We start from the raw sequence: 26,169 nt of genomic DNA, 5'->3' as shown, positions 1-26,169 counted from the left end.
ACAACGATCATCACCAACCAATGAAATAGCTTAATTGGACCATAAAGTAAGTCAATGGGTCTGTTCTGTGAATTGGACTGGGATGAAGTTGCACCAAAATGAAAAACTGAAATATCACTAGATATAAAAACTTGAGGGCCCCTTACTTAAGATTCTGTTAAGCCACAGTCGTGCAACTGGGAATAAAATTAAGCGTCCCTTAACTTTTAAGAGTTAAGTACTCCTTTTAAGGTGGATTAGTGCAAACGGGCCTAAGCAACACTGCTTCAGTGCGACAACATAGTAGAACAAATTAAGTATTCTATCTGGTGGAATCCTTCACAAAAACCTTGAAACCAAGGTGTAATATCGAATGGGGCCTCCTATAGCGCTTGGTAGTGCTCCCACTATTATGTCTATAAGGTGATCAATGGATGTTTGAGGAATGTCTTGCCAAATGTCCGTCAAAGCATTGACGAGCTGAAATCTGGGCTCATCAAATTTTTGCTATATTTTTCACATGTAAATATGTCCTGCAAAACCATTTATTGATGAGTGTACGTATTTATATTGATGTTTGGAGGAAAAATTGGGTAGAACTTTCGAGAACTACGTTAGTCTGATGGTCCGCTTCCAAATCTCCCGTCGTCATCGGTCAGAATGTATTGCGAATGCGATTTCCTTCGAACTTTAGATTCGCGTAAATCGGGAAAGCGATAGGATAGACGGGGCAGAATAACCGTAGGCGTCGATCTAAATGTCGTCTAGTGACGTCGAACCGCGTACACGAAAATATGCCACGTATTAAAGTCAAGGCTGGTTATCCTGAGCATCAAACCATCGGGGTATATTCCGATATTACGGCTTTTTAACACCATATAATAACGTCCGGAACCTTTCATAGAATAGGCGCCGCAGTAATTGACTCGAGTGGGGAGAAGGAATATTTTGCTTGAAATAAACTAAAATTTTGCTAGATCATTGCAAAAAAAATCTATGAAAACAGTAGGAAGAAAGACTGGGAAAGAGAATCCATCACTCGATTCAATTAACAACAAATAAAGTGGAAAAAGTTCAACTTTAGGCCTGACAAGCATTACTTGTTGATCTATACAAATTCTTCAGTCAAATCAGGAGATATATCTATTCAATTATAAAGGAAATTTATTCAGATATATTATACATCCATTGATAAGAAATGAACAAATGTTACCATTTAAATCGAACTAACTAAACACAATCACCCAAAGTTTAAAAAAAGCACCATTCTGTCTAGTGAGAGTAGAATAGTAGATGCTGACCATGATCTTGGTCTTATTTGACCTCGTCAAGGCAACACAACTCTCACCTCCACAAAATGGAAAGAATTCCCCTTTATTCGATTTCAGTAGTCACTACAATGTTGGAATATACCCTAGCGCCATCTGCCAGGAAAAGGATGGTCATTTGATAGAACTCTCCTAACTCTCAGAGAGTGATGACAATTGCAGATTGCAGCATTTATCCATTTGCTCCAAATTAACTGAATACATTTTGCTATCTTCACTTTAAGAGTTAGGAAAGCTAATTGAGTTGGACCTCATTTCCTGCCAGAGAACAAGAAATATGCTAGCTCTGCCTTTGCTTCTGCCCTATTCCAGAAAATAAGTACTATATAATATGTAACTAAGTATATGCCAGCGCTCCTGATTCATTTTCTGCTCTGAGCATTTCCGCTGAAGCCGGTCCTAAGTGCTAAAAAATGTAAATCCGCCCCTTACAAGAATTTGAAGCTTCGAAATAGAAAGCTATCTTTAATCATACGTATATGTGACGCGTATTATTGAAAAGTTAGTGTTTGTTTCTTGTTAAATGAACTTACACAAAAACATGTCTACGGTAATTTTTGTTTTGAATAAGACCAAAGAGGACCAAAGGGGTTAATGGTTGACAGCTGTTTCTAACCTTAAATTTTGACAACCTCAAACCTCAATTCAACACTTGACAGTACATGACATTGACTTGTGCATTTTATGTTTAGAGATGTGAAATTCTTAAAATAAAAAACGGATATTTTTCCTCAAATAATAATTCATAAGTGTTTTGATAGCCGAATCAAAAAATAGTATTTTTGTAATAATTATTCCGCAACTCAACTGAAGAGTTAAACGATAATTGAATTATCATTTTTTTCTGTCCTTCGTTTATTTTTAGATTTAATTTTGCAAACCATTCTATGAGCTCTTCAGATTCTAGTGAGAAACAAGACGAAGCTTCAAGGTGAATATTTCATTTTTGCTGACACATTTTCCGGTGAACTGGAAATCAGATTAATCTGCAACTGTCAGTGCCAGGGGGCTACACCGATTGTTATCAATTTTAAAGAGCAAATTGAATGTAACATAGTATAACAATCATGACGAACAAAATATTTGAAGTTTTCTCAATTCAGGAACGTTCAGCACATTTTCATATTTCAAGAGTCACTATCAATCTGTGAAAACGTTTGTGTTGAAAAGGATAAACAACCATATTTTTGTTTCACAAAATGGTTCTTGGTTTATTGCAGGAACGACCAAGAGGCCTCGTCTAGTAGTCTCAACAGTAGTAAACCCTGTGAAAAGAAGGAAGACGATATGAAACGTGCTGCAGCAAAAAAACTAATCGAACGTTATTTTTATCAACTAACAGATGGTTGTGGAAACCCCCATTGTGATAATAAATATTGTGCTTCAAGTGGTGATGTGAGGAATATGAGATATAGTTCTGCGTGAACAATCATCATCTCATCGATCTCTGTTTCAGCTGAAACCTCTCACACCAGATGAAGCCGCTGCTCAAGCTATTCAATTGTTTTCGCAGGATGCTAAGCTCTGTGACGGTCATCCGAATAAAATAGCCAGGACACAAGATAATTCTAATATTGAGAGCTCTCTTAGTAGAGACAGAATGAGTTCGGAAATACTTACAAATGATTTAGTTTTAAGTCCAACAAGCAATGAAGAATCTAAAAGTAGAAATACAATAAATACAAGTGAGTCCACCATTCTGACACTATTAATTGAAAGGACACGCAGTGTTTTTATCTTAACTTGCCCTATATGCGGTGGAACTCCGGCACTACTGTATTTTTAGGTAATTTGGTAGATTTTAATCAGATGAGCTTACTTTTTACAGGTTCGGAGTACTTATATTTGACAGAACAAATTCTTTATGATATAATAGAAGAATGTGAGGCCAATGATTCTTACTCAAAACTTATTAAAACGTTGGGCAAGGTTTTTTGTAATATTGAATGTTTAGCATGTAGTTTTTTACAAACTGAAACTCCAGATACAGAGGAAAAATCTATAGATAAGGATAAAGGTATGTCCAATTTCGATTCCATGTTTCTTTTTTCGATAGTTTCGCTAAATTTTTTCAATTTTTTTTTTGTTCACGTTATCACTCTCGTTGCTTTCAGAAAAAATTAAAGGCATGAACAAGGAAGAGGTGCGTTCATTGGAGGGAGAAAAAGACAAAGATGAGGACTCCTGCGTCGAACCCAGCAAGAATTCCCTGCCCCCAGTCGATTTGCCGGCGGTGCGACGCGCCTTCGCGGCCCTCTTCAAATTGAAAACTTCGATTTTCGAAAACGCCCTCGTGAACGCTCTCGTTACTCTGGCGGGAAACCTGCAGATGCAATTGCCCACAAGAAAGGACAAGGATAATCAGGACGATGTGGTGAACGTTTTGCTCATTGTGTTCGAAATTCCCGCTTTAGGTGAGCATTCATAAGGACCGTTCATTGAAATTCTATGTCAAGTAGGTTTTGGAGCTAGAAGGCGCTTGTTTTAAGTCTCCTTAGATTTCGAAAAAACGGCTTTTTCCCAAGAAAAATTGTTCCGAAATCTGGAAGTCTATTCAGAATCCTAAAAAATAAATTATGCCTGTGTGTAATTCTTTATTTTGGACAAGCTGCAAGTAGCAATCTTGAAGCTATCATGCTCAATTTCGAGAGGATTATTCGTATCTACGTTGTTATAAAGATGGCGCTGGTCGAAGCCAGTGTATTAAATCTACTGATCATCTGATTGACTTTGAAGTTAGATCTACTTCTTTATCTGTCTACTGATCTGGTTGCATCTTTAAAAAATTTTCTTTGGTTCTGGTTATTTCAGACCCGTTTACACCAAACACACTTAGTGTTAAGTGTCCCTCAAAATGAACCAAGACCCGTTTGCACCAAAAACACTTAGTGTTAAGTGTCCCTTAAAATGAACCATCTGTTGAGTGACATTTAAATGGCTAAAGCTAGCCTTTAATTTAAGCGCTCCTGTAATGACCACTTAGGGATTTAAGGGCGGGATTCTAACCTAAAATAATATGTTGAACTGGCTGCAGAACTTTCCATTTTTGATTGCTTGGCAATCATTCACCGTATTCGTACTAACAAGGGAAATGAGGACATTTTTTCTTCCTCTTCAACATTAGTAAAACAAATTCACACAAGACTTTACAAAGAAAGTGTTTATTCGACAATCATTATCATTATGAATGCTAATTCTACAACAAAAAGTTGTTACTCTTTGATAATATTATAATAATATCCTTGACACTGACTGACAAGACAATAAAGTTAGGTTAATGAAATGACAGCGATCATCGGCAACCGGTCAACCAATGAAATGGCTTTATTGGACTAGGATGAAGTGGCACCACAATAAAAAACTGAAATATCGCAAGATATAAAAACTTAAGGGTCCCTTACTTAAGATTCTGTTAATTTAGGCCACAGTCATGCAACTGGGAATAAAATTAAGCGTCCATTAACTTTAAACGACGGTTAGTCAAGTACTCCTTTTAAGGGCTATTGGTGCAAACGTGCCTTAGTTCGTGGATGATCTTAGGAAACTTATTATGAAGGGGAAATATAAGGGTGGAGAAGTTTTGGGAGTCATGCAAATTGAATGGGGTGTTAAATTTCGGTAATCAGTGGACTAGATTGATCAAAAAAACATCATGCGGGGTAGTCAATCATTTGTGGCCGATAATCCTGTAGGTACCTCTCCCGAAAAGTCGCTGCTGCAGCTTTATTGATCAGCGATTGGAAGTCATCCGAATATTTGTAGGGTCTGGGGATTTCCTAGAGACCGGCCTACCTGCCATTTGCAGAGCTTCACAGTGGCTCACGGTGAGCGTGCAAGCCAAATTGGCCAAGATATGGTCATCCCCCTTCGGCCGTATTAGTCTGAGGAACATTTTGGAGAATTTACAACAGTTGATCACGCTCAAGGTGATCGTTACTCAATTCCACAGAGACTTCTACGTCCAAGACGAGAACGTGATAACGTCGGCAACCAAATTGATCAAGGTTTGTCGTTTTTGGTCCTGCATGAATGGATTTTTTATGTGGTAATTTTTAGATTTTATACTACGCAAACATGCTGGCGGGAACTTTAGAATCGCCCTGTTCCGCTGAAGAGTTGGCCGGATCTACGGATAGTCTGTATCCGATACCAAAATCCCAAAAAGCTGTGCCCCATATCGATCCCCTAGGTGAGTATTTGCCGGATGCATATTAGCCACTTTTGATTAAAAGTGGAGATTTTTCAAGAGTACCCATTTTTTGTCTGGGTCAGTGCATTTTCCATGTTTTTTCAGCTTCTGAATTAGGAATAAATGTCCTGAATTGTAGAAAACCATATTTACCGTTTGAGGAATTTTATAACGAGCTTCTAAGCGATGCTGTGGAAATGGATAGAGATTTTGCTAATTATAAAAGTGAATTAGGTGAGTATTTCAAAATAAAAAACACTCAAACAGTTTTCATATCGAAATTTTGCCTACCCTCTCAGGTAAATTCAGCTTTATGCATTATCCTTTCATTCTGACTCCTGCTACAAAAACGATGGGACTCTATTTCGATAGCAGAATCAGAATGTATTCGGAAAGGAGAATTAGCGTTTTGCAAGCTTACCGTGGCACACCGTCTAACCCTTATTTAAAATTGAAAGTTAGGAGGGATCACATTATCGATGATGCTCTGGTAGAAGTGAGTGTTTTAAATATACCAATTTTCGAAAATTATCTCTCCATCGGGGTATAATTTCAGCTCGAAATGATTTCGATGGAGAACCCCAACGATTTGAAAAAACAACTGGTGGTTGAATTCGAGGGTGAACAGGGAATAGACGAAGGGGGTGTATCGAAGGAATTTTTCCAGCTGGTCATTGAGGAAATTTTCAATCCTGACTACGCGATGTTCGTGCTGCAGAAAGAAACCCAGACGGTCTGGTTTAATCCTACAAGTTTTGAAAGCGATGCCCAGTTCACCCTCATAGGAATCGTGCTCGGCTTGGCGATCTACAACAACGTCATCCTGTCCGTCAATTTCCCCATGGTGCTGTACAGAAAACTGATGGGTAGGAAGGGTTCGTTTGAGGATCTTCAGGATTGGAATCCTGTGAGTAACGTCTGCCCTAATCGTTGGGATGTATAGAGAGTGGAATAGATTTGTTAACGTTGACAAAATGACGTTTGAAGGTGTATTCGTAATGTTTCAGGTTTTGTATAATAGTTTGAAACAAATGTTAGAGTACAATGAATCGGATTTCGAGGAAGTTTTCATGCAGACGTTCAGGATAAGCTACGAGGACGTTTTTGGATCGGTCATCGATCACCAGCTCAAAGAAAACGGGGATGATATCAAAGTTACGCTAGAGAATAAATATGTGAGTGTTAACAACATTGAATCAATAGTCATTAATCGCCCAGTTTCTTTACTTAATTTTTTTAATGAATGGTACAACCTATTTCAATTTTTCCTTATAGGAATTCGTCGAATTATATGCTGATTTTCTTCTGAATAAATCGGTTGAAAAGCAGTTCCACGCCTTTTATAAAGGATTTCAAATGGTTGTTGATGAATCTCCATTGGACCTTCTCTTTCGACCTGAGGAAATTGAGCTACTTATATGTGGTAGTAAAGTAAGTATGTTGTTCGATTTCCAATGCGTTGGAACTTAAAACATAAATTGATTGATTTTCACTAAAATAAACCCACTTTTCTATTCCATTTGGTGAACAAGGCAGTATTTATCTATATTTATAAAAGAGGTTCTATGGTTTACTTCAAAATGCTTTATTGTTCAAACGATCGCACCAAATTGGACAATTATTTTTTTGTTGTGTGTATTATTGTTAGGGCAAGGTTTATATAACGAAATATTCCCAAAAAAAATTGTACAGAACAGAAAAAAAGGCATTCCTTTTTCTTACGACCAATCGAGCAATCACGATGAGTTAGTTATTATTATCTACCCTAGAAATAATTTAAATGGCAAAACTAGGTTTGCCGGGTCAGCTAGTATTTCAATAAATGAGCTACCGCAATTTCTTTGACGCTAAATATTGAACATTTTCATTTCTATTTCATTCTCGATAATAATAAGAAATTCAGCTTGCAACCACCCATATTAGCTTTGATATTAATCTCCAATACCTAATAGTGATCATGAAATTGACTTATCATGTCAAAGAGCAGTTTAAAAGACTTTTTGACTAGATTATGACTAAGTTGCTTCCTTAGGTGTTCGATTTCGAGGAATTGGAGAAATCGACAGAGTACGACGGGGGATACAACAGCGGAACACAAGTTATAAAAAATTTTTGGACGATAGTGCATTCTCTATCGGAGGAGGACAAGAAAAAGTTATTGCAGTTCACCACGGGTTCGGATCGTGTGCCAATAGGTGGCCTTAGCAGACTGAAACTCGTCATTTCGAGAAATGGACCGGATTCAGACAGACTACCCACCGCTCACACCTGTTTCAACGTGTTACTTTTACCGGAGTATTTAACGAAGGCCAAATTGGAGGATAGATTGATGAAGGCTATAAACTATTCGAAAGGCTTCGGGATGTTGTAGTTAAATGTACAAAGATCGCGATACAAGGTGTTCCAGATGATGGTCTGTATCTCGAAATGGGCTGTCGTTTCTCGCATGTTTAAGTTGTAAAAAAGTAGTTGTAAATTTCTTGGATTGTGATATTTCGTAGGGGTGATGCTGGCTTGAAACACCTTGTATATTCGAGAACATTGATTTGTTACGTAGGTAGGGACGAACATTTTTTACTGAGGCGCATGTTTGATATTCTCCTACCGCATAACGGCAATATTGAAAATAATTTTATTTTACCGATCGTGGTGAGCCATGATTGAATTTGTGAAATAAACACGTGTAAAAATTTCTGTTGTTTTATTTGGAAGAGACTTCGCAGATTGATCGTAGAGGTAAGTTTTCAATACAGGGTCTTTATGAATTGTACTGGAGACAGATGATGCCTACCTCAAAAGTACCGGTGTGAAGTTGTACTCATTAACATACTGTGTAATCTGTACTTCAAGGCCTTCCAGAGCCCGATTTATACTGCGACGTCGTATAGAAACTGAATAAATGTCAAATGACAGAGTGATCTTCATAACCTTTTTTTATTAAATTTGTCGTATGCTCTTGTGGGAAGATTTGGACTATACCTGGATGATACCAGATGTGACAAGAATAATAATAATATCAGAAAATATAGCACAAGCATCCATAAGTACAAATGTCATATTGAGAGAGACGCTACAGGTGGTTATGAATACTCTTGATAGAGTCACTGTAGTCATGAACAACAAACGCGCCATCTGGCTTGCAATAGTTCAACTATTCTCTGAAATACAATGTAAGATTTCTGCAATATTTGAGATATTGGATAATTTTCAGCGTCCTGTTTGAACATATCACTATGAAAATTTTTGTAGTATATAAAAAATTAAATCGCTAATGTTTCTGCGTAGCGAATCTTATAGAAATATGATGGAAATCATCGGAAAACAATTATGAAGTCAAAAGTTTTTAGACGCTAGGGATCAAAATTTCTTTTTATATATGATGAAGCAACTAGATTTAAAAGACGGGTAAATAAAGCACTACCTTAATTTCAATAAAAACAATCAAGGCTTCACGGAGAAAAATGCAAAAGTAGTGAAGAATGCGCAGTTTTTGAATGGAGATTTTGAAGTGGATGAGTTTTTGAATAACAAAACTCTAACTTTCTGTGTCGGAAATGGAAAGACCTTTCATTGCCCTCGTATAGGGTTCATGATAGAATTGACCTGTTCGAGGATTTTTCTACAAAATGGTGAATACCGTAGATAGGATTTCTGTGCTTGATTTTTAACTCATTCTGTTTAGTGTGTTCATAAAACAACCTATCTTGGTATGAAGTGAGTGTACTTTGATATAATTATTCTTATAAAAGTCCTGAAAATATGAGTTAAATGAAACGACTTATGGAACTACGTTTATTATTTTATAAATGGTATTTACATGATAGATAAAACAGTAATACAAATGGAATGTAGTTTCTTTACAAAAATATGTGTGCGAAGGAAGGAAAACGAAAGGAATGTAAGGTATCAAAATAGTTTAATTCCAATAAGTTTGCCTTTTCATTACTTGATGGACCTCTTCGAACAACTATCCAAAACGTGACGTAAGCCTCGAAATAGTGATTGTCCTAACAATTTTCATTTGATTAACATCTTGAAAAGTATCATATATGTTTTTTCAGTTTTTTGAAGGTAACATTGCATAAACAATAAAAAATAACATTGAGTTGAATAAAATCACTTCACAATAATTTGGTCAAAAGTTTGAAATAGTTGGAATGACTTCAAGAGGCAAACTTTCTGGTTTATCATATACGTGAAAATTATTATTCTTTTCATTGGTAAAATATACCACTGTAGTCATAAATAAGTATATGTACCTACATCATTTGTGGACATAGTAATTGAGTTTTTTCAATAAAATGAAAGGAATTCCAGTGTTAAATTGACAATACCGCACTGAATCTACCGGAATATCTACCCTGAAAAAATTCTTCACACTTTGGTTAAATCCCGGCGTCACGCACTGTCACATTGAATAAATTTCCTGAGAAAAGGGGGTCGAAGTTGCAGGATCTTGAAATATTCATATGAAGACGTTCCTACAATTCCATGACATCCGGCTTTTTGTTCGTTCCCATACATCGCGAGACAGAGTAGAAGTGTCGGTTTTTCACCCCTGGAGGGTTAAAAACTCTCGCGTGCATACATCTCCGGAATAAAAAATTATGTTTCGTTCTGTTCCTACGCGAGGCAATCGGTTTCTGCGTCTGGAGAGCCTTATCTGTCTTCTGTAATGGGCAGGTATGGCGGGAATTTTTGCGAAATGGTCGATAAGATGTCTGTCATTAAAAATTCATATTGTTTGAATGAAACCAAGAGCCAAGAGTTGTGGCATATCAATACCAAAAATGCGATTTTTTTCGAATAAAAGTAGGTTCTAATTTTTCCTTCAACTGGAATAGGTATCTGTGTGATTGCTTCAATTCTACAAGCTAAAATTTGTATTAGGGGACTTAATGTTCTGAACTAAAAATTGTCCTTCAGAGACAAACATTAAAACACCACAGCCCACAGCATAGAAGTAGGTACCTAATCACTAATCAGTTGAAATGAAAAACAGTCTAAGAATAGGAAAAGATGATAAGATTCACGTATATGACTTTTATAAAAGGGAAAATGATGAAAAAGTTTACAAAATTTCATATCAATTGTACATTACAATTTTATTTCTACACAAAAGGTTTTAGTTTGGATGAATGCTCTTCTACAATATCAAAGATCCACAAGAATGGAAAGGCAATGCCTACACCTTATTATTATTATTTATCCATGAGATTTCCTCAGAGAAATATACCGTCTGAACCTTCTTTTCAATTGAATGGGCTCTATGAAGGTTCAACAATTTTCAAGGAATTCAAATACGCGGTTAGTTCAGTGGTTTCAAAGATATTTTAGAAGTTATTTGAAGATGTTTTTTATGCTCAAACTCTGAGCAAATCTCATGAATGCAGAATAATGTATTGGTTAAATTATTTGTTTGTTGATCATGAAAATTTACTTAAAATTTTCTAAACTAAGTCATGAATGTTGCAAACGTATATTTCAGAGGAGCACTCACCGATAAAAACCATATACCAACATTTATTTCAATAAAGAAAGATTCATGATTTATTCTTCTATATATATATTTATATTTCCTATTTTCCGATTCTCCGAACCATCTTCGTATCAATCTTCTTTTAAAGTATCGATTCACACTCAGTCACTCTATTATTCACACTCACAACTCTTTCATTTAACATATATCATTTATATCAATAAACATATTCGATAGCACCAACAAATGAAAAGTTCTCAACAGAACGATACAAAAGATATACTTGGATATTGGTGAAAATAATGAAAATCGATCTTTGTTCCCCAGCACGATCTTGTATAGACATAGTTGATGTTTCGACCATCATTATTGGCTCCAGATAAAAAAAATTTCACCATTAACATCATGAAATTATCAGTAGGTAGTTTACAAATTATTTTCAGATTGGGAAATTTCAAAAGCATTTGATCAACTTTAAAATCGAATCGTGTTTTAAATTCAGTAACTTAAGTTTATATACAGGGTGTCTACTAAAGATGCGGTAAAAAGGAGCAAGAGATTTTACGTTGAAATTCCATAGTTTGTTCTTAAATAGATCTTTTGAAATTTTGACCCAATCCATTTGCCTTCAATTATTCATCAAAGGAAATGGAACAAACTTATTGAATAACCACTGGAGTGTCTACGGCTTTTTTGCAGAAAAATATACAGTGTGTTACATTGAGAACGAAGTCTTCGGATGAAAAAATATAATTTCATCCAAACGGTCAGACAGTAGTTGAAAAATAATAAAAATAGCCTTACATATTACTATTTTCTATATACGTAATCGTTCTCTTCACAGTCTCTTTCAAGATACTTCTGAGGGGGATTTTTGGAAATGACAATCATCATCATATCATTTAACACATTTGCACAGCCATGCCATTTCTTGAAACTGAAATGGGGATTATAATTTTTATATTTCACAATTTAAGTGAAAAAGAATTTCCAATATCTTCATTCGATTTAACCAAAAATGAACATAACACATGAGACAAGATAACAAATTTTGAATAAGTTGGAAAAAGACGAGAAAAACTTATCCTTTCGGCCAACCTTATGCAGGGTATTTTCAAATGTGAGTCCTCATTAATTTCCCTTTGATTTAGGAAAAAATTCCCGATTCACATTTAAGAAGAATTCAGATCACGATTTTCTTCATTTTCACCTCCTCGTAGATTCTGGACACAAAGTGTTGTTATGATCGGTGTAAGACACCGTAAAGTTCACAACTTAGGGACAAATATTTACACTCTTATTCTTTATAACACTATCAAGTGCACCTTGAGCGAAGTCTCTTCAATAAAGAAAGCTTTCTGATCATCTGATGGACGCTGATGCTGCTAGAAGGAAAGCGATCAGCGAAGAAACGCCTTGTATTGGACTGGTGCTGCTGGTCTGCATGGCTGCTGGATGCTCCCCTGCGGACGAAAAGTTTGTAGTTTAAAGTGGGGCGACCAAGTTATCCAAGTCAAGGATGATAGAGTTAGGTTAGGTTAGGTTGGATCTTTGATCCAAGTTCTATCGAGGTAGATTTGGTTGTAGCTTTCAGTTTCAAAAAGTGTCTTATTAAACGAGCATATAATGATGCCTATACCTATATCTTTATGAGCTATATGATCGAAAGAAAACTACTTTGCAACTCATTCATACTTGAAGAGGGAAATGAAATCATCATTCGTCATCGAAAAAATATTTCTCTTAAGTTCTCAAAGAGGGGGCCTTGGCCCTCATGGTTTCAGTGGGCGCAAAATATGAATCCTTACCATTCAAGACATGAACGACCGTGGAAGCAGGGGTGGCGTTGGACGGCATGCACGTATAGTTCCCCGAATCTGACAATAGGGCCTTGGTGACGAGAAGTTTGCTCGTTGTCCCGGCCTCGGTTTTCTCAGTTTCCAGACTTATGCCACCCCTGGGAGAGTCGAAATCGATCACCGACTGTCCGTGGTACCAGAGCACCGAAGACGGTGGGTTTGAGTGTATGTTTATGGAACAGGTGAGGGAGATGGTGCTGCCTTTCTTTACGTAGATCTCCGGTGGGCCAGAGATGGTTGCCTGAGCATCTGAAATGATACGAGATTCTCATTATTTTTTTAGTAACTTACACGATTTTGTGAGATGGCTCATTTCTATACCAACTGACAGAAGAGTCTTAGGACACAAGTGTAAAAAAATAGAATAATACTTCAAAATCTCACCAATAAAATTCGTCTTAATTATTCACGAATTTTTTCACAATGGGCATCACAATTTTCTTGTTCGAAAAATGGGATGAAATGGGGAAACATCATACCACTTTTTCAACATAACTAACATAGGCACTTTCAAGAAACTGCCTCGATTTTCTACATTTTTTTTCACCCTAAATTGCACGATACAACAACTATGATTCTCTCAAAAGTGACCTGATGCATCTAATCTGATGAACTTGGTACTGAACCATTCATTGTCCAGCCATATGTTTATGTTTTGTTTCGTTTTTGCGAAGCCGGGGGTCACCTTCCACAGTCCCCTACTTGAAATTCAATGAAATTGTGTCGAACTTCTAGGGATTGTATCTGCGCCATCTTGGATATTTTATACAGACAATTTTTGGTTAACGACTTATTTTGATGAGTTCAACCTTCTGTCAAAAAAAAAGCCCCACCTTCGAAAACACCCTCTATATATCTACTAGTGCTTTGGACGTTTTCATACAACTACTAAAGACCAAAAAAAATTTCAAATATTTTAACAGTAGATTCTTGAGATCAAAAGAAACACTTTTTTCCTTTACCATTTTTTCCGCATTGGCTCGCTTTGAAAGATAGAGGCTGTTGAAAAACCACAAAAAATTATTATTTTTAGTTCCATCTCATAAACGGTGTTATCAAATGAAATGAATTTCAGAATATAGTTTTTCATTTATTATAGGAAATCTTTTTCGAACAAGACTCTTCAGTTTTCTCATTATGACCATTACGTACCATAAAAGTACCAAAAATTCAAAGAACCCAATTCTTGAAACTAAGTAGGACGCTATCCAATGAATATTTGAACGTTTGGTGAAATAGAAGTGAGTATTCTTCATATTTTCTCGTATAATGGGTCGTTTTCGAGTAATTTGTTCAAAATGTTCAAAAATCAAAAAGTGTCTGGGAAATTTGAGAAATTGGGTACTATGTCTGAATACAACTCTGTTTAAAAGATCCATAGAGGAGTAGTGTCACAGATTTAGCTAGTTATACTGAAGGTAATTTTCCAGGGGTGCCACAGCTCATTATGAAAACTTAAAATGGCTCTATCTTTTTATCAGGTACGAATAAAAAAAAATGGTATAGGAAAAAGTGTTTCTTTTGACCTTCAAACAGATATCAGCCTGGAGAATTAACTCTAGAACAGGTCGAGCAGTTCAAATACTTGGGAAGCTTCATAAATACTAGGGCTAACCTAGACACGGAAATACACAACCGTATCAATTCGGCATCACGGGCATTCTGGAAGCTAAAGGACAGAGTATTTCAAAATCACGACCTCAATCTGAAGACCAAGACAGCTGTTTACAAAGCAGTCGTCCTCCCAACGCTTCTTCACGGAAGCGAAAGCTGGACGCCCTACAGGCGACATATTTAAACAGCTTGAACAAACGCAACAACGTCATCTAAGACAAATAATGCACATCAGATGGTTCCACAAAGTTTCGAATGCAGAAGTCTTGCAACGCGCGAGTTGTACAACAATTGAGACTCAAGTAACGAGGGCCCGACTCAGATGGAGCGGCCACATTCTGAAGATGCAAGACACAAGACTCCCCAAAATAGCTCTGTATGGCGAATTCACAGAGCGAGCTCGGAAACCAGGAGGCCAGTATGAGCGGTTTAAGGATAGACTACATCAATCCCTAAAATCAGTTGATGCCAATCATAACTGGGAACAACTAGCGTTGGACAGGTCACAGTTATAATGGAGACTCGAGAAGAATACAGCCAGATCTGTTTGATGACTTATCCATGCCCGGAGTTTAGAAGGATCTGTAGGTGTAACAAATTACAAGTCTGTTCGCAACTTAATTTTTTATTGTCTTTTTGTAGATTTTTTCCCGGTAACGGGTTACACCAATGAATGAATGAATGAAAGAATGAATCTTTCGACCTCAAAAATCAACTGATAAAATATTTTTACGAGTCGAAGACTCACGTTGTATAGTATCTTGTAATTTGTACTTTACTAAGTCTGAATACGTTCAGTATTCCTTTTAGGTCCTCTGGCGTAGCAGTGGGTAAACTCTCTTGATGAGGAAGTAAGAAGTAGGGATAGGACTCCTTTTATTCAGTTCTGAGGTTTATGACATGTAAGAACCTGCGGACAGGATCCTCAACTATGATAAACCCTCATCAGCTTAAGTACATACTTGAGCATTCGGTCCACTTAGCATGATATCGGCGTTCGGCTTCAATAGCGAACTCCAATTATCGGGAACATCTTGACGTCGACATTGATCCCAATTAACTAAATCACCCTAAAGCCGTTAATACATAGACCGCAGATCTCCTGGAAATGCAAAATCGAACACCGAGACGTCTTCTGAAGAAGATGCTGCTTGTCTTGTTCACGTAGTCTGTCGGACCGGGGATTACACCGGGAGATCGGGGATTGTCAGTGAATTATTGCTGAGATATAATGTATGCGAAGATTTGATGCGAGGATTTTGAGGGGTTATGCTCATTCAGGTCATCGCATGAGTGGTTGTTTGTCAGCGTCGGTTTCATGCAGCTTGGATTGATCGACTCACTGTGTTTGCGCCCTGAAAAAGTGTCTCGAATCTTAGTTATATTATTGGTCCATTTGAGGTGCCGAGCCTGATAATGATGACAAAATTTTATGTTGAGCATGTACCTACTTTAATCGATAAAGATTTCCAACGAGAAGATACCTTTGAAATCGAAAATACGAGGATATATTGGAAATTCTTAGCCTACTGTAGAACCAAACAAAATTTCAACGTCAAAATATTTTATTACTCAACATATTCTCCTCTTAATTGGATTCATTTATTATAGCAAACCTGCAACGTCTCTAGACCTTCAAAAAAAAAGTTTCGCTTCTTGCTCTGCAAACCAGACCTCCACAGCTTTTATTACCACCTCGTTGGAAGAAAATTTCCGACCTTTTAAACTTTTTTTCAATTCTTGTGAGTAAGAGGGGTGGTCTTGTAATTCAAACCCTAAATCAAGCATTTTTTGCATGGCAACATGAGATTTGTGTGCAGGGGCGTTGTCCTGCAAAAACAAAACACCATTGGATAGCTTTCCGCGTCTTTTCTCTTTAATTTTTTCCCGTAAGTAATGTCGAATAGTAATCTCCGGTTCTTGTTCTACCCTTATCCAAAAAATCAATCATGATAACTCCATGGCAATCCCAAACAACTGAAGCAAGAACTTTTCCAGCAGATTTTTGGACACGAAACTTCTTAGGTCTTGGAGAACCAAATTGTCGCCATTCCATCGATTGTTGCTTTGTTTCTGGATCGTAGAAATGTACCCAAATCTCATCCATAGTAACCATTCGGTTTAAGAAGTCTACATCGTTTTCAAATCGAGCACAGATCGAATGCGATGCTTCTACCCTTGCACGCTTTTGGTCAACATTCAAACATTTGGGGATCCATTTTGCAGCAATTTTTCCCATGTACAAATTGACGTGAACTATACGATGAACGAGTTCGTATCAAATATTCAGTGCTTCAGATATCCGTTTTAGCCCAATTCGACGGTCTGATGAAATCCTGTCATGAACTGCATCGATATTATCGGGGACTGACACAGAAACTTGCCTTCCAGATCGGTCATCACCTTCAATGGAAAATTTAACACATTTGAATCTTGCAATCCAATTTTTCACGGTCGCATACGAAGGACATTGATCACCAAGGGTATTAAGCATATCTTCCTAAATCTGCTTACCTCCTGACCCTTTTAAATACAGGTACTTGATGATGGCTCGATACTCCAATATTTCGATTTTCACAATTTCGGTGGACATCTTCTTCTTTTTAATTTATTGCGTAACTGTGGTTTACTTTTTTGACCTCAAACTTCACACTGACACTTTTAATGAGTTACTGTTCGTTGCTATGGTAATGCAATATTGTTTTTATGCATGGAACTGGTCTAGGCTAACTAGATATCAATACATCCTCGTATATTGTTTGATTCCACGAAAATATCAAATACCTTTCTGTATCCAATTAGAAATATTCCTATTATATCTCTATTTCCTCTGAAATAATTCGCGACAAGTAGAAAAACCTCATAACCTGCCCTCCAGCGCCCTCCGTCAAGCCCCCTAGCTTTCCTCGCACCTCAACTACCATCTTCGGTTGAGAGCACTCTTCCTTTCCCACCCCTCAAGCAGCCACCCATTTCCTATCTATCTTCGGCGGTGATTTATGGTGGCCATTCCTCAAATATGCCGTCCTCGTACCGGTTTTTAAGCGGGGGCAGGAGCTCCACCGCCCCCACGTCACGATTGTCGACTGCGAAGGGATCGATTATATCGAACAAGGTGTTGTGGGCTGTGCGGAGATCAGGTCGCGGCGAGATAAACAAGATATTTATGGCAGCACCGAGATTTACTGCTTGTTATTGCGATGGCTCGTCTGATCGGTAACGCGGTCAGCCTGTTCGAACTTTTGTTCGTTCGATTCCTTCCCCGCCGTTTTCACTCTGCGTGAGTGGCATGTAATGGGGTTAGCGGTTGATGTTTCGATAGTCCTAAGATGAATGGGGGCATGGTCTATGGAAAGACTTTGGGGGTCGCGAGGCATTGCACGTTGAATGTAGATAAAATTCACCACTTTCTCCCCATAATATTTTGCACATAATTTGGTTTGTTCAAACACTGTTCCTTGACAAGAACATCGTAAGAGCCTTTCATTTTCACGAGGTATGTCAATATACAGGGTATCTGTAAACAAATGCGAAGGACTTAGGGAGATGATTCTTCGATGAAAATAAGCAGGGGTAGTTCCTATAAATTTTTTTCGAAATCGACCTCCCTTCCAAGATACTGCCTTTGGAAGGCGATGACGAGTTGACAGTTTTAAATTTTTTTTACGGGTTCTGAAGAACACTGAGTCATAAAACTGTTCATAATATGAAGCACTGAGTAGATGTTACTCACACAATTTTTTTAAATCTCATAACTTTATTATTAGTGGTTGGAAATAACAACCCCTTATGATTTTCCTTCAAAAATTGTTTTCATGGGATAGATTTTCGAAAAATAAAATTCTCTTATGGTTTCCCACTCAATTCTGGAGAAAAAAAGTCTCTTGAGAAATTTCGATGAAGTCGATACTTTTCTCGGAATAAATAAAAACTTACAAGCAGTATACGAAGGTCTATGAGGCAGAGAGTTGATGCATGTATTTATTTATTCCTAGAAAAGTATCGACTGTATCGAAATTTTGCAAGAGACTTTTCTTCTCCTGAATTGAATGGGAAACCATAAGAGAATTTTATTTTTCGAAAATCTATCCCACGAAAACATTTTCTGAAGGAAAATCATGAAGGGGCGTTATTTTCAACCCCTAGTAATAAAGTTATGAGATCTAAAAAAATTGTGTGAGCAACATCTACTAAGTGCTTCATATTATGCATAGTTTCATGACTCAGTGTTTTTTAGAACCCGTGAAAAAATTAAAAACTGTCAACTCGTCACCGCCTTCCAAAGGCTGTATCTTGGAAGGGAGTTCGATTTCGAAAAAAATTTCTGGAACTACCCCTGCTTATTTTCATCGAGGAATTATCTCCCAAGTCCTTCGCATTTGTTTACAGACACACATTTTAACCAAATTTGTTATTTCCCAAAAAAACACCAATTAAAACGATAAAATAATCCTTTTTTTCTCAGTGAATAAGCAAAAACTAACACAAATGCTCTAGTGCCAGTTTCAAATTGCTACCACTATCTGCAACTTGTTTAAAATTTGGGTACTAGGGTGTAAGTTCACGATTTTCAATATTGAGACGTTGCCGTTTATATACGAAAAAATACTTCAAATTTCGTTTTGTCAAATGGGACACCCTATTTATTATAACTTTTTTCGCTTCTCTATCCCCACCTGAGTATTTTTGTTTAGTACTTTTATCCCTATTCCTGATACTTTCGGAAATATTAACGGTTTTACACGAAAAATCACCAAAATCATGGATCCAATGAAATAGTGTGTCAAATTTTTGGAGGATATATTAATTGTACCCAAAGGAGGCTACTTTTCAAGCGACTGACAATTCGGACGTGACGCAAGGTCACAGCAGAGGTTCTTTGAAAATGCAAAAAAATCATTACTTGTACATACTCGATCGTGTCAGATTTTCATACAGATGGTTAATCTCGGTGTTGCAGACGTATTAACCCATTAATTTGACACTAATCAGGGGGGTCTTCTTAATCTGACAGTTTGAAGGTGATAACAAGGCAATTTTTTAAAATATCCCCCTTCTTGTACTTCTAATCGTTTCTGTATTCATTATGAAAGTTGTAGATAATAAAATTCTATACAACTTTTATCTGAAGCTATTTTTCATACCCGTTTTCGAGCTAGAGGTTGATACAGGCGAGGAGCTTAGCCACACATGCGAAAGGCCAAGGTCAATGTACATTCATCGCCATATATCTCGAAAACGTTCAAACGTAGAAAAAATTGCTTCGTGCCAAATTTGTAGAAAATTTTATACTCTACAACTTTTATAGTGAATGCGAAAACAATTTGAAGCCTAGGAGAGGAGATAATTCGAAAAAACTGATTTTTGCGACTTTTATGGCCAATTTTTATCGTTTCGGCTCGCTGAAACTGTCAGATTATATTCTTTCCGTTATTCTTGAATCATTAGCTTCAAAATGAAAAAAACCCACCGCGCTCGAGAATGTACACGTGACAGACATCCATTCGAATGAATTTTAACAAATCAAAGAAGAATCTTGCTCGAAATATGGTCTAAAATTGACAAATCTCTCAAGTTTAACCTAAATAACGATACGATTTCTGCATATCCTGATGAGAAACGAATTTTCGGTAGGACACCTGAATCATGTAGGTACACGTGATCGCCTTAAAATTATTTCAATTAGAAAGACAGACAAATAGAATCAAATATCGAACAAAAGTGCCAAGCGAGAGTCTACAGCAAGCGGCACGAGGACCTGAAAGTGCTCAATATTCAAAGGGGGAACTCAGCCGTGGAACATTTTGGGAAATTTGAGTTATCATTAATTCATCTCCTTTTCCCACCTTCAGCGCGAGATTGAAATGAAGACTTCGCAATTCACCGGGCAGAACGGCAGCAGATTCGAATCTATTCATCGCTTTTGGCTAAAAGCAATCCGGCTAGACAAATAATACCTCATTTATCCGCCATTAACTCGAAAAAGGGGTCCTTACTTATTCGCCAAATAAAGTTCCACTTAGCAACGTTATATCTGCGCTATTATTCAGGGTCTTCCGTAGACACGTATAAGAAACGGGTCCTAAATAAATTAAGCCAATTAGTTCACTTTCCTAGTCGAAGTTCTGGACGAATTTCCTCCGGATGCCGCGTTTTTGTTATTGCACCGTGATGGATTGGTTTGGGGCAGATGTACGATGTGCCTGGCGTGGATCCGAATGAAGGATGGCTGACGGCAGATGACGAGTTCATGGAATATCAAGATGTGAATTTATGCCGAATTTGTTTGACGTCTCGCGTGAAGGATTACTCTCGGTGTGGGGAGAAACAATTTTCACCTGTCGATATGGACCCCGTTCGGATTTAGTCGGGAAAAACGGGTTTTATCGGGAGGAAAGGCGAGAATTTCGGGTTTGACGGAAACGGTTCGAGACCAATCTTCTTTCGCGTTGAACGGATAAACTTCTTGGTCAAAAATTCACAATGCCAGTCGATCCACCTTTTCAGTAAATCGTTAACGACAAAAATTCCAAATCTCTAGAGTTTTTCTTGGTCATTTCAGATCTGGCGTCAAGGTCTACGCGGATATATTGTTATCTAGTTTGCCTAGACCAGTTCCATGCATAAAAAATATTGCGTTACCATAGCAACGAACAATAACTCATTAGAAGTGTCAGTGTGAAGTTTGAGGTCAAAAAAGTTAACCAGAGTTAAGCAATGAATTAAAAGAAAGAAGATGTCCACCGAAATTGTGAAAATCGAAAAATTGGAGTATCGAGCCATCATCAATTACGTGTATTTAAAAGGGTTAGGAGGTAAGCAGATTTACGAAGATGTGCTCAATACCCTTGGTGGTCAATGTCCTTCGTATGCGACCGTGAAAAATTGTACTGCAAGCTTCAAAAGAGCTGAACTTTCCAATGAAGATGATGACCGATCGGGAAGTTTCTGTGTCAGTCCCCGAAAATATCGCTGCAGTTCATGACATGATTTTATCAGACCGTCGAATTGGGCTAAAACGGATATCTGAATATTTCATACGAACGCGTTCATCAGATAGTTCACGTCAATTTGGACATGAGAAAAATTGCTGCAAAATGGATCCCCAAATGTTTGAATGTTGACCAAAAGCCTGCAAGGGTAGAAGCATCGCGTTCGATCTGTGCTCGATTTGAAAACGATGTAGGCTTCTTAAACCGAATTGTTACTATGGATGAGACTTGGGTACATTTCTATGATCTGCCGATAGAATAAGAGCACTTCGTAGAGATAGAGCAGGTCCTCCTCGATATTGAACTTTGATCATATGGTTGAAACAGAAGGAACCTTTTTGAGACTGCAGAGTCTACAAGGTTTAATAATCATTTTGTTCATTTCTCTACTAGTTATCGCTCTAAAGCAGTCATGCTTATTGTACCCATTTCAAGAAGTTATGTAGACTATTAGACACCTAATTTAATACACCCTTAAATAAACAAAACCTTTTTAATTTTCCGTTATCCATGCAGGCAATCGCCAGCTTGTCACACAATTGTCTATTCAATATTCCAACTTATATTCCAATGAAGCCCACCATTCATCGAATTTTTTATCCTAGTTCCTGGCCAATTCAATTTACTTCCGCCCCTTTGCTTCTTATACAAAGACAAGCGGTTTCGCATTACGTTCAGTGCGTTAGTTCATGGGACAGTTTCCATAATAATGTTGTTTTCCGGTCCTCCAGATTATAGTATACATAAAACTCATCTATATAACGACTCTCGGTCCGATATGGTGTCGTAAAATTTTTTGTTACAGTGCCGAAATTTTATATAGCGTGGCAAAGTTGATGGCCGTTCATAAAGATCCGTTCTGGTTATTTGATAGGACGCTATCTTTGTTTTGTGTTCTGATGCTTTCGTTCTCTGATTTTCACGCTCCTGTTACATCACGATTTATGTAGGTACAGAGGGAGTTAGAGGGTGAGCTGTAGATGGTGCAGTTGCCACAATAACCCCGGTTCAAATAATAGTAATAATAATTTCCTATCTCAGAAACACGTTAAGGATATAACGAATATTATGCGAAAGGTATGACTCTCCGATCACAGGTTATAAGCTTCGCAAATACGAGATGTCTCTTCTCCGAATATATGAATCAGGAGATTGCAATTCATCTGTTGAAATTTTCAAATTATTACCTAGAGGGCTCTTTCAAGATGTGAAGTTGATTAGTGAAAGGATATTAAGCCCCCTAAGCCTAAGAGGGAAATTGCCGATAGGAAGAGTCCAATTAGACCAATTTATACATGATAGCCTGCATTTAGGGCTGACAAAGTTTGCTCAAAGTTCTCCACGGTGTAATATAAAACTCAATTACGCCAGAAAAAATATCGAAAGGTACATGTACTCGACGTCGAAACTTTTTAAAAATTACATTCGTTGGAAACTTCCAGATTCTCCTGAATTATGTAGTTTTTCATTAGGTCCGCTGCTGAATATCCCCTTAAGAGGTGCTGCTGGAATTCAAGGTTCATTATGTTTTCGCTTTACTCGGTTCAACAACCTGTCTTCGCTCATTTAATGTGCAGCAAAAAAGCCGACTTATTCGTTTTAAAATTTTAAGGTAGGAAGATTTCCGTCGTGGAATTTATGTACGATGCTACGTGCAATTTCCGTCCCTTCCATGAACGAAAACTTTCTGGAGTTTTCTAACGTGCGTTCAAAAAAATTCGTCGTCAAGTAGGCTATGAAATTTTGAAGGCTGGTGTTCGGTGGCTGAACGTATGTCTTTCCTTGAATTACTTCATCTTCCCAAAATGTAAACAATGATGACATTAACCTATAGATCGTAATTTTGTACGAAAAGGCACTTTTCTTCAGAAAAGGTTACCTGTAAATTTCACCCAACGTTCGAAAAGCATTTCTTTCATTGAGTAAGATGACAAGAATCCAAACAATCTGTGGCGGTTAGAAAAGTTCTTCGTAAAAATTTTAACCGTCCACTATTTTCATACGTAAGAGACATGAATCTTGAATTGATCGTGGTAGTATGTTTTTTTGTAAGAAGGTTCTAGTTACTTCAGTCATATGAATAGATCACAGTAAGATGCTCAATAATATGTTTATTAATTCTCTATAAATATTGAATTGATTCAGTCATTACTGAAAATCCATGACTAAACTAAAAGAACTGAATTACATGAAAATAGCCATTGGACAATTTATTAAAATTCAATTCAGCTATAAAAAGGCATGATGCTTTCTCCTTCATAACGTTCTGCTATTGAAGTTCCATAAAAGAAAGTAGGTCCACATTTTGCCTTTGACTGATGCATACTGTCAGTATGCATCAGATCAGTATGATACTGAACTCCAATTTTTCTCGGATGCTACAAGGTTAGGTAATCACAACCTTTTCAGTTTTCTGATAACATGTCAATCTTTATGGAAACAAATGGATATCTTTTTTTCATAATCGGGTGGCATATGCCAACGGATACTCCATCCACTTGAGATAAAATCTGAAGAGAGGTTTGTCGAGCTTTTGTCACCATGTTTTCATTATTACTGAACTCTAAAACAAAAACTTCTTTTTTGGTATACCACTTCCTTTTTTGTTTGAACATACCTGTTTCGTCAACACATCGCAAAACAGTACAATGGAAAAATTCATTCTTAATAATCAACAGCAACATAGGCTTCAATGAAGTCGCCGGAACAGAATATTTCCATTTTCCTTCAATTTTCTTTCCAATTTTGAAGTAGAATTCAATAGTAAAAGTCTTTCACACGTCCGTAAAAACCATCTTTATAATTTGCTGATAATTTTAATTCAACAACAACCCAAAATGCTAAAATGACAGTTCACCTGGAAAATAGTAAAGCACGAGCTAAGAATTACGTTTAGACACGAAATATCGACGTTCAAAATTCCATAGCCTACTTGACGACGAATTTTTTTGAACGCACGTTATATAGTAGTTAGCCTATAAGGAGATTTTAATTTTTTACGCTGGTAAACCTGTTAATTCCTGCCGAGCGTCTACCATATTGCTGTAATGTTCTTCACTTTTGCTTTGCCCAATCAATATTATTCTCATTTTATTTGCTTCTGGGATTCTTGGACGCTTTTGAGAGGCAAAGGACGATCAATCAATATTGTCAGCAACTGTCAATCACTTGTCCGTGAAGGGGAGACTACCCAACATACACTTAAGTTCGAAATTCATAGATATCAGCTTGGAGAATGAAACTATAGAAGGTCGAGCAGTTCAATTACATGGGAAGCTTCATAAATACTATAGGGATAACCTAGACACGGGCATTCTGGAAGCTAAACAGAGTGTTTCAAAATCACGACCTCAATCTGAAGATCAAGACAGCTGTTTACAAAGCAGTGGTCCTCCCAACGCTTCTTTACGGAAGCGAAAGCTGGACGCCCTACAGGCGACATATTAAACAGCTTGAACAAACGCAACAACGTCATCTAAGACAAATAATGCACATCAGATGGTTCCACAAAGTTTCAAATGCAGAAGTCTTGCAGCGCGCGAGTTGTACAACAATTGAGACTCAAGTAACGAGGGGTCAGATGGAGCGGCCACATTCTGAGAATGCTAGACACAAGACTCCCAGAATAGTTCTTTATGGCGAATTCACAGAGGGAGCCCGGAAACCAGGAGGCCAGTATAAGCGGTTTAAGGATATACTGCATCAATCCCTAAAATCAGTTAATGCCAATCATAACTGGGAACAACTAGCGTTAAACAGATCACAGTGGAAGTCTTTGGTCCATAGTTATAATGGAGACTCGAGAAGGATACAGCGGCGGCCAGATCTGGTTGGTGACTATCCATGCCCGGAGTGTGGAAGGATCTGTAGGTCACGGTTGGGTCTCTTCAGCCACAGGAGGGTACACAGTCGCAATTAACCCTAAGAAATTATAAGTCTGTTCGCAGCGTTTCTTTTTTTTGTCTTTTTGTAGATTTATGCCAGGTAACAGGATACAGCAATGGATGAATGAAACTCGAAATTTGAATTTCGTTGAGTTTTCCCGATTTTCCTAGGCAACTATTTCTATTTTTTCCTCCATAAGAACCCTTTATGAAGTAAAACTAAAGTTCTAAAAAACAATGAATGAAATACGTTCAGCAAATTTTGCTGGATTCGGTGACAATGCAAAACAGGGCCCCATTCTTATTTACAATAAAGAAGATTTCTCATTTTCGTGTTATACTGAGATTTGATGACAATTCGGAAAGATTATGGGATGTTTTCAGGTCTAGGTTTCTATTTATTCGGGAGAAAATATAGATCTGAAACTTGCATGATCGACGTATCTTATTAGAAGCAACATAACCTCACATTATGATCCAGCTGTAACCTGGGGACCGATTCACTATGCTCATCTTTTTCTGTGCAGAAAATAAATGCCGTTTATGAGTCATATTTAATCTTATCACCTCATCCGACTCTTTCCTTACAAAGCGGCTCTGACAGTATCCTTCAAGCCACTTTCGTTCGCCGAAGATTGTAAGATTCCGAAATGTTACCACAAATTCGGCTAATTGAATCATTTTGCAGGAACAATAAGCCCGGCCTCTTGGATGGCTGTAATTACAAACTCAAACAAAATGGAAAAATTCTTTCGGAATGAACTGCCATAAGTCATTTCGGACGAAAATGAATTTCTCCTTTGATGAATTACCGACAGGGCCCCAGACGTCGTTTTTTTTCCCGC

General features: G+C 37.4%; 2 protein-coding genes across 2 annotated transcripts in view; one reads left to right on the top strand and one right to left on the bottom strand.

Moving 5' to 3' along the window:
* The first annotated feature begins 1,952 nt into the window (after positions 1-1,952).
* Positions 1,953-8,188, top strand: LOC123318897 (ubiquitin-protein ligase E3A). Its single transcript, XM_044905673.1, has 13 exons — positions 1,953-2,238; positions 2,528-2,702; positions 2,764-2,992; positions 3,136-3,324; positions 3,422-3,721; positions 5,070-5,311; positions 5,364-5,496; positions 5,602-5,730; positions 5,796-5,992; positions 6,053-6,403; positions 6,504-6,671; positions 6,772-6,927; positions 7,529-8,188. The coding sequence occupies exons 1-13, from the start codon at positions 2,195-2,197 to the stop codon at positions 7,865-7,867; spliced, it is 2,652 nt and encodes an 883-aa protein (XP_044761608.1). The 5' UTR covers positions 1,953-2,194; the 3' UTR covers positions 7,868-8,188.
* Positions 8,189-12,123: 3,935 nt separating this feature from the next.
* The window catches only part of LOC123318396 (transmembrane and immunoglobulin domain-containing protein 1-like), a 54,279-nt gene continuing 40,233 nt past the window's right edge, over positions 12,124-26,169 (bottom strand). Inside the window, exons 4-5 of the mRNA XM_044905007.1 lie at positions 12,784-13,083; positions 12,124-12,438 (exon numbers count right to left, since the gene is read on the bottom strand). Of these exons, the coding sequence (XP_044760942.1) occupies positions 12,338-12,438; positions 12,784-13,083 (401 nt within the window). The 3' untranslated portion in view covers positions 12,124-12,337. The remainder of the gene's footprint in view (positions 12,439-12,783; positions 13,084-26,169) is intronic.

The sequence above is a fragment of the Coccinella septempunctata genome, chromosome 8, assembly GCF_907165205.1.
Source record: "Coccinella septempunctata chromosome 8, icCocSept1.1, whole genome shotgun sequence".
Lineage (NCBI taxonomy): Eukaryota > Metazoa > Arthropoda > Insecta > Coleoptera > Coccinellidae > Coccinella > Coccinella septempunctata.
The sequence above is the reverse complement of the archived record's forward strand: the minus strand, read 5'-3'. Positions and strand labels throughout refer to the sequence as shown.

Bases quoted from the DNA above. Each gene is read 5' to 3' on its own strand.
- LOC123318897 (XM_044905673.1), top strand. From the start codon at position 2,195: ATGAGCTCTTCAGATTCTAGTGAGAAACAAGACGAAGCTTCAAG. The intron at 2,703-2,763 runs GTGAGGAATATG...TCTCTGTTTCAG, and splicing joins ATTGTGCTTCAAGTGGTGAT to CTGAAACCTCTCACACCAGA. The intron at 3,325-3,421 runs GTATGTCCAATT...CGTTGCTTTCAG, and splicing joins ATCTATAGATAAGGATAAAG to AAAAAATTAAAGGCATGAAC.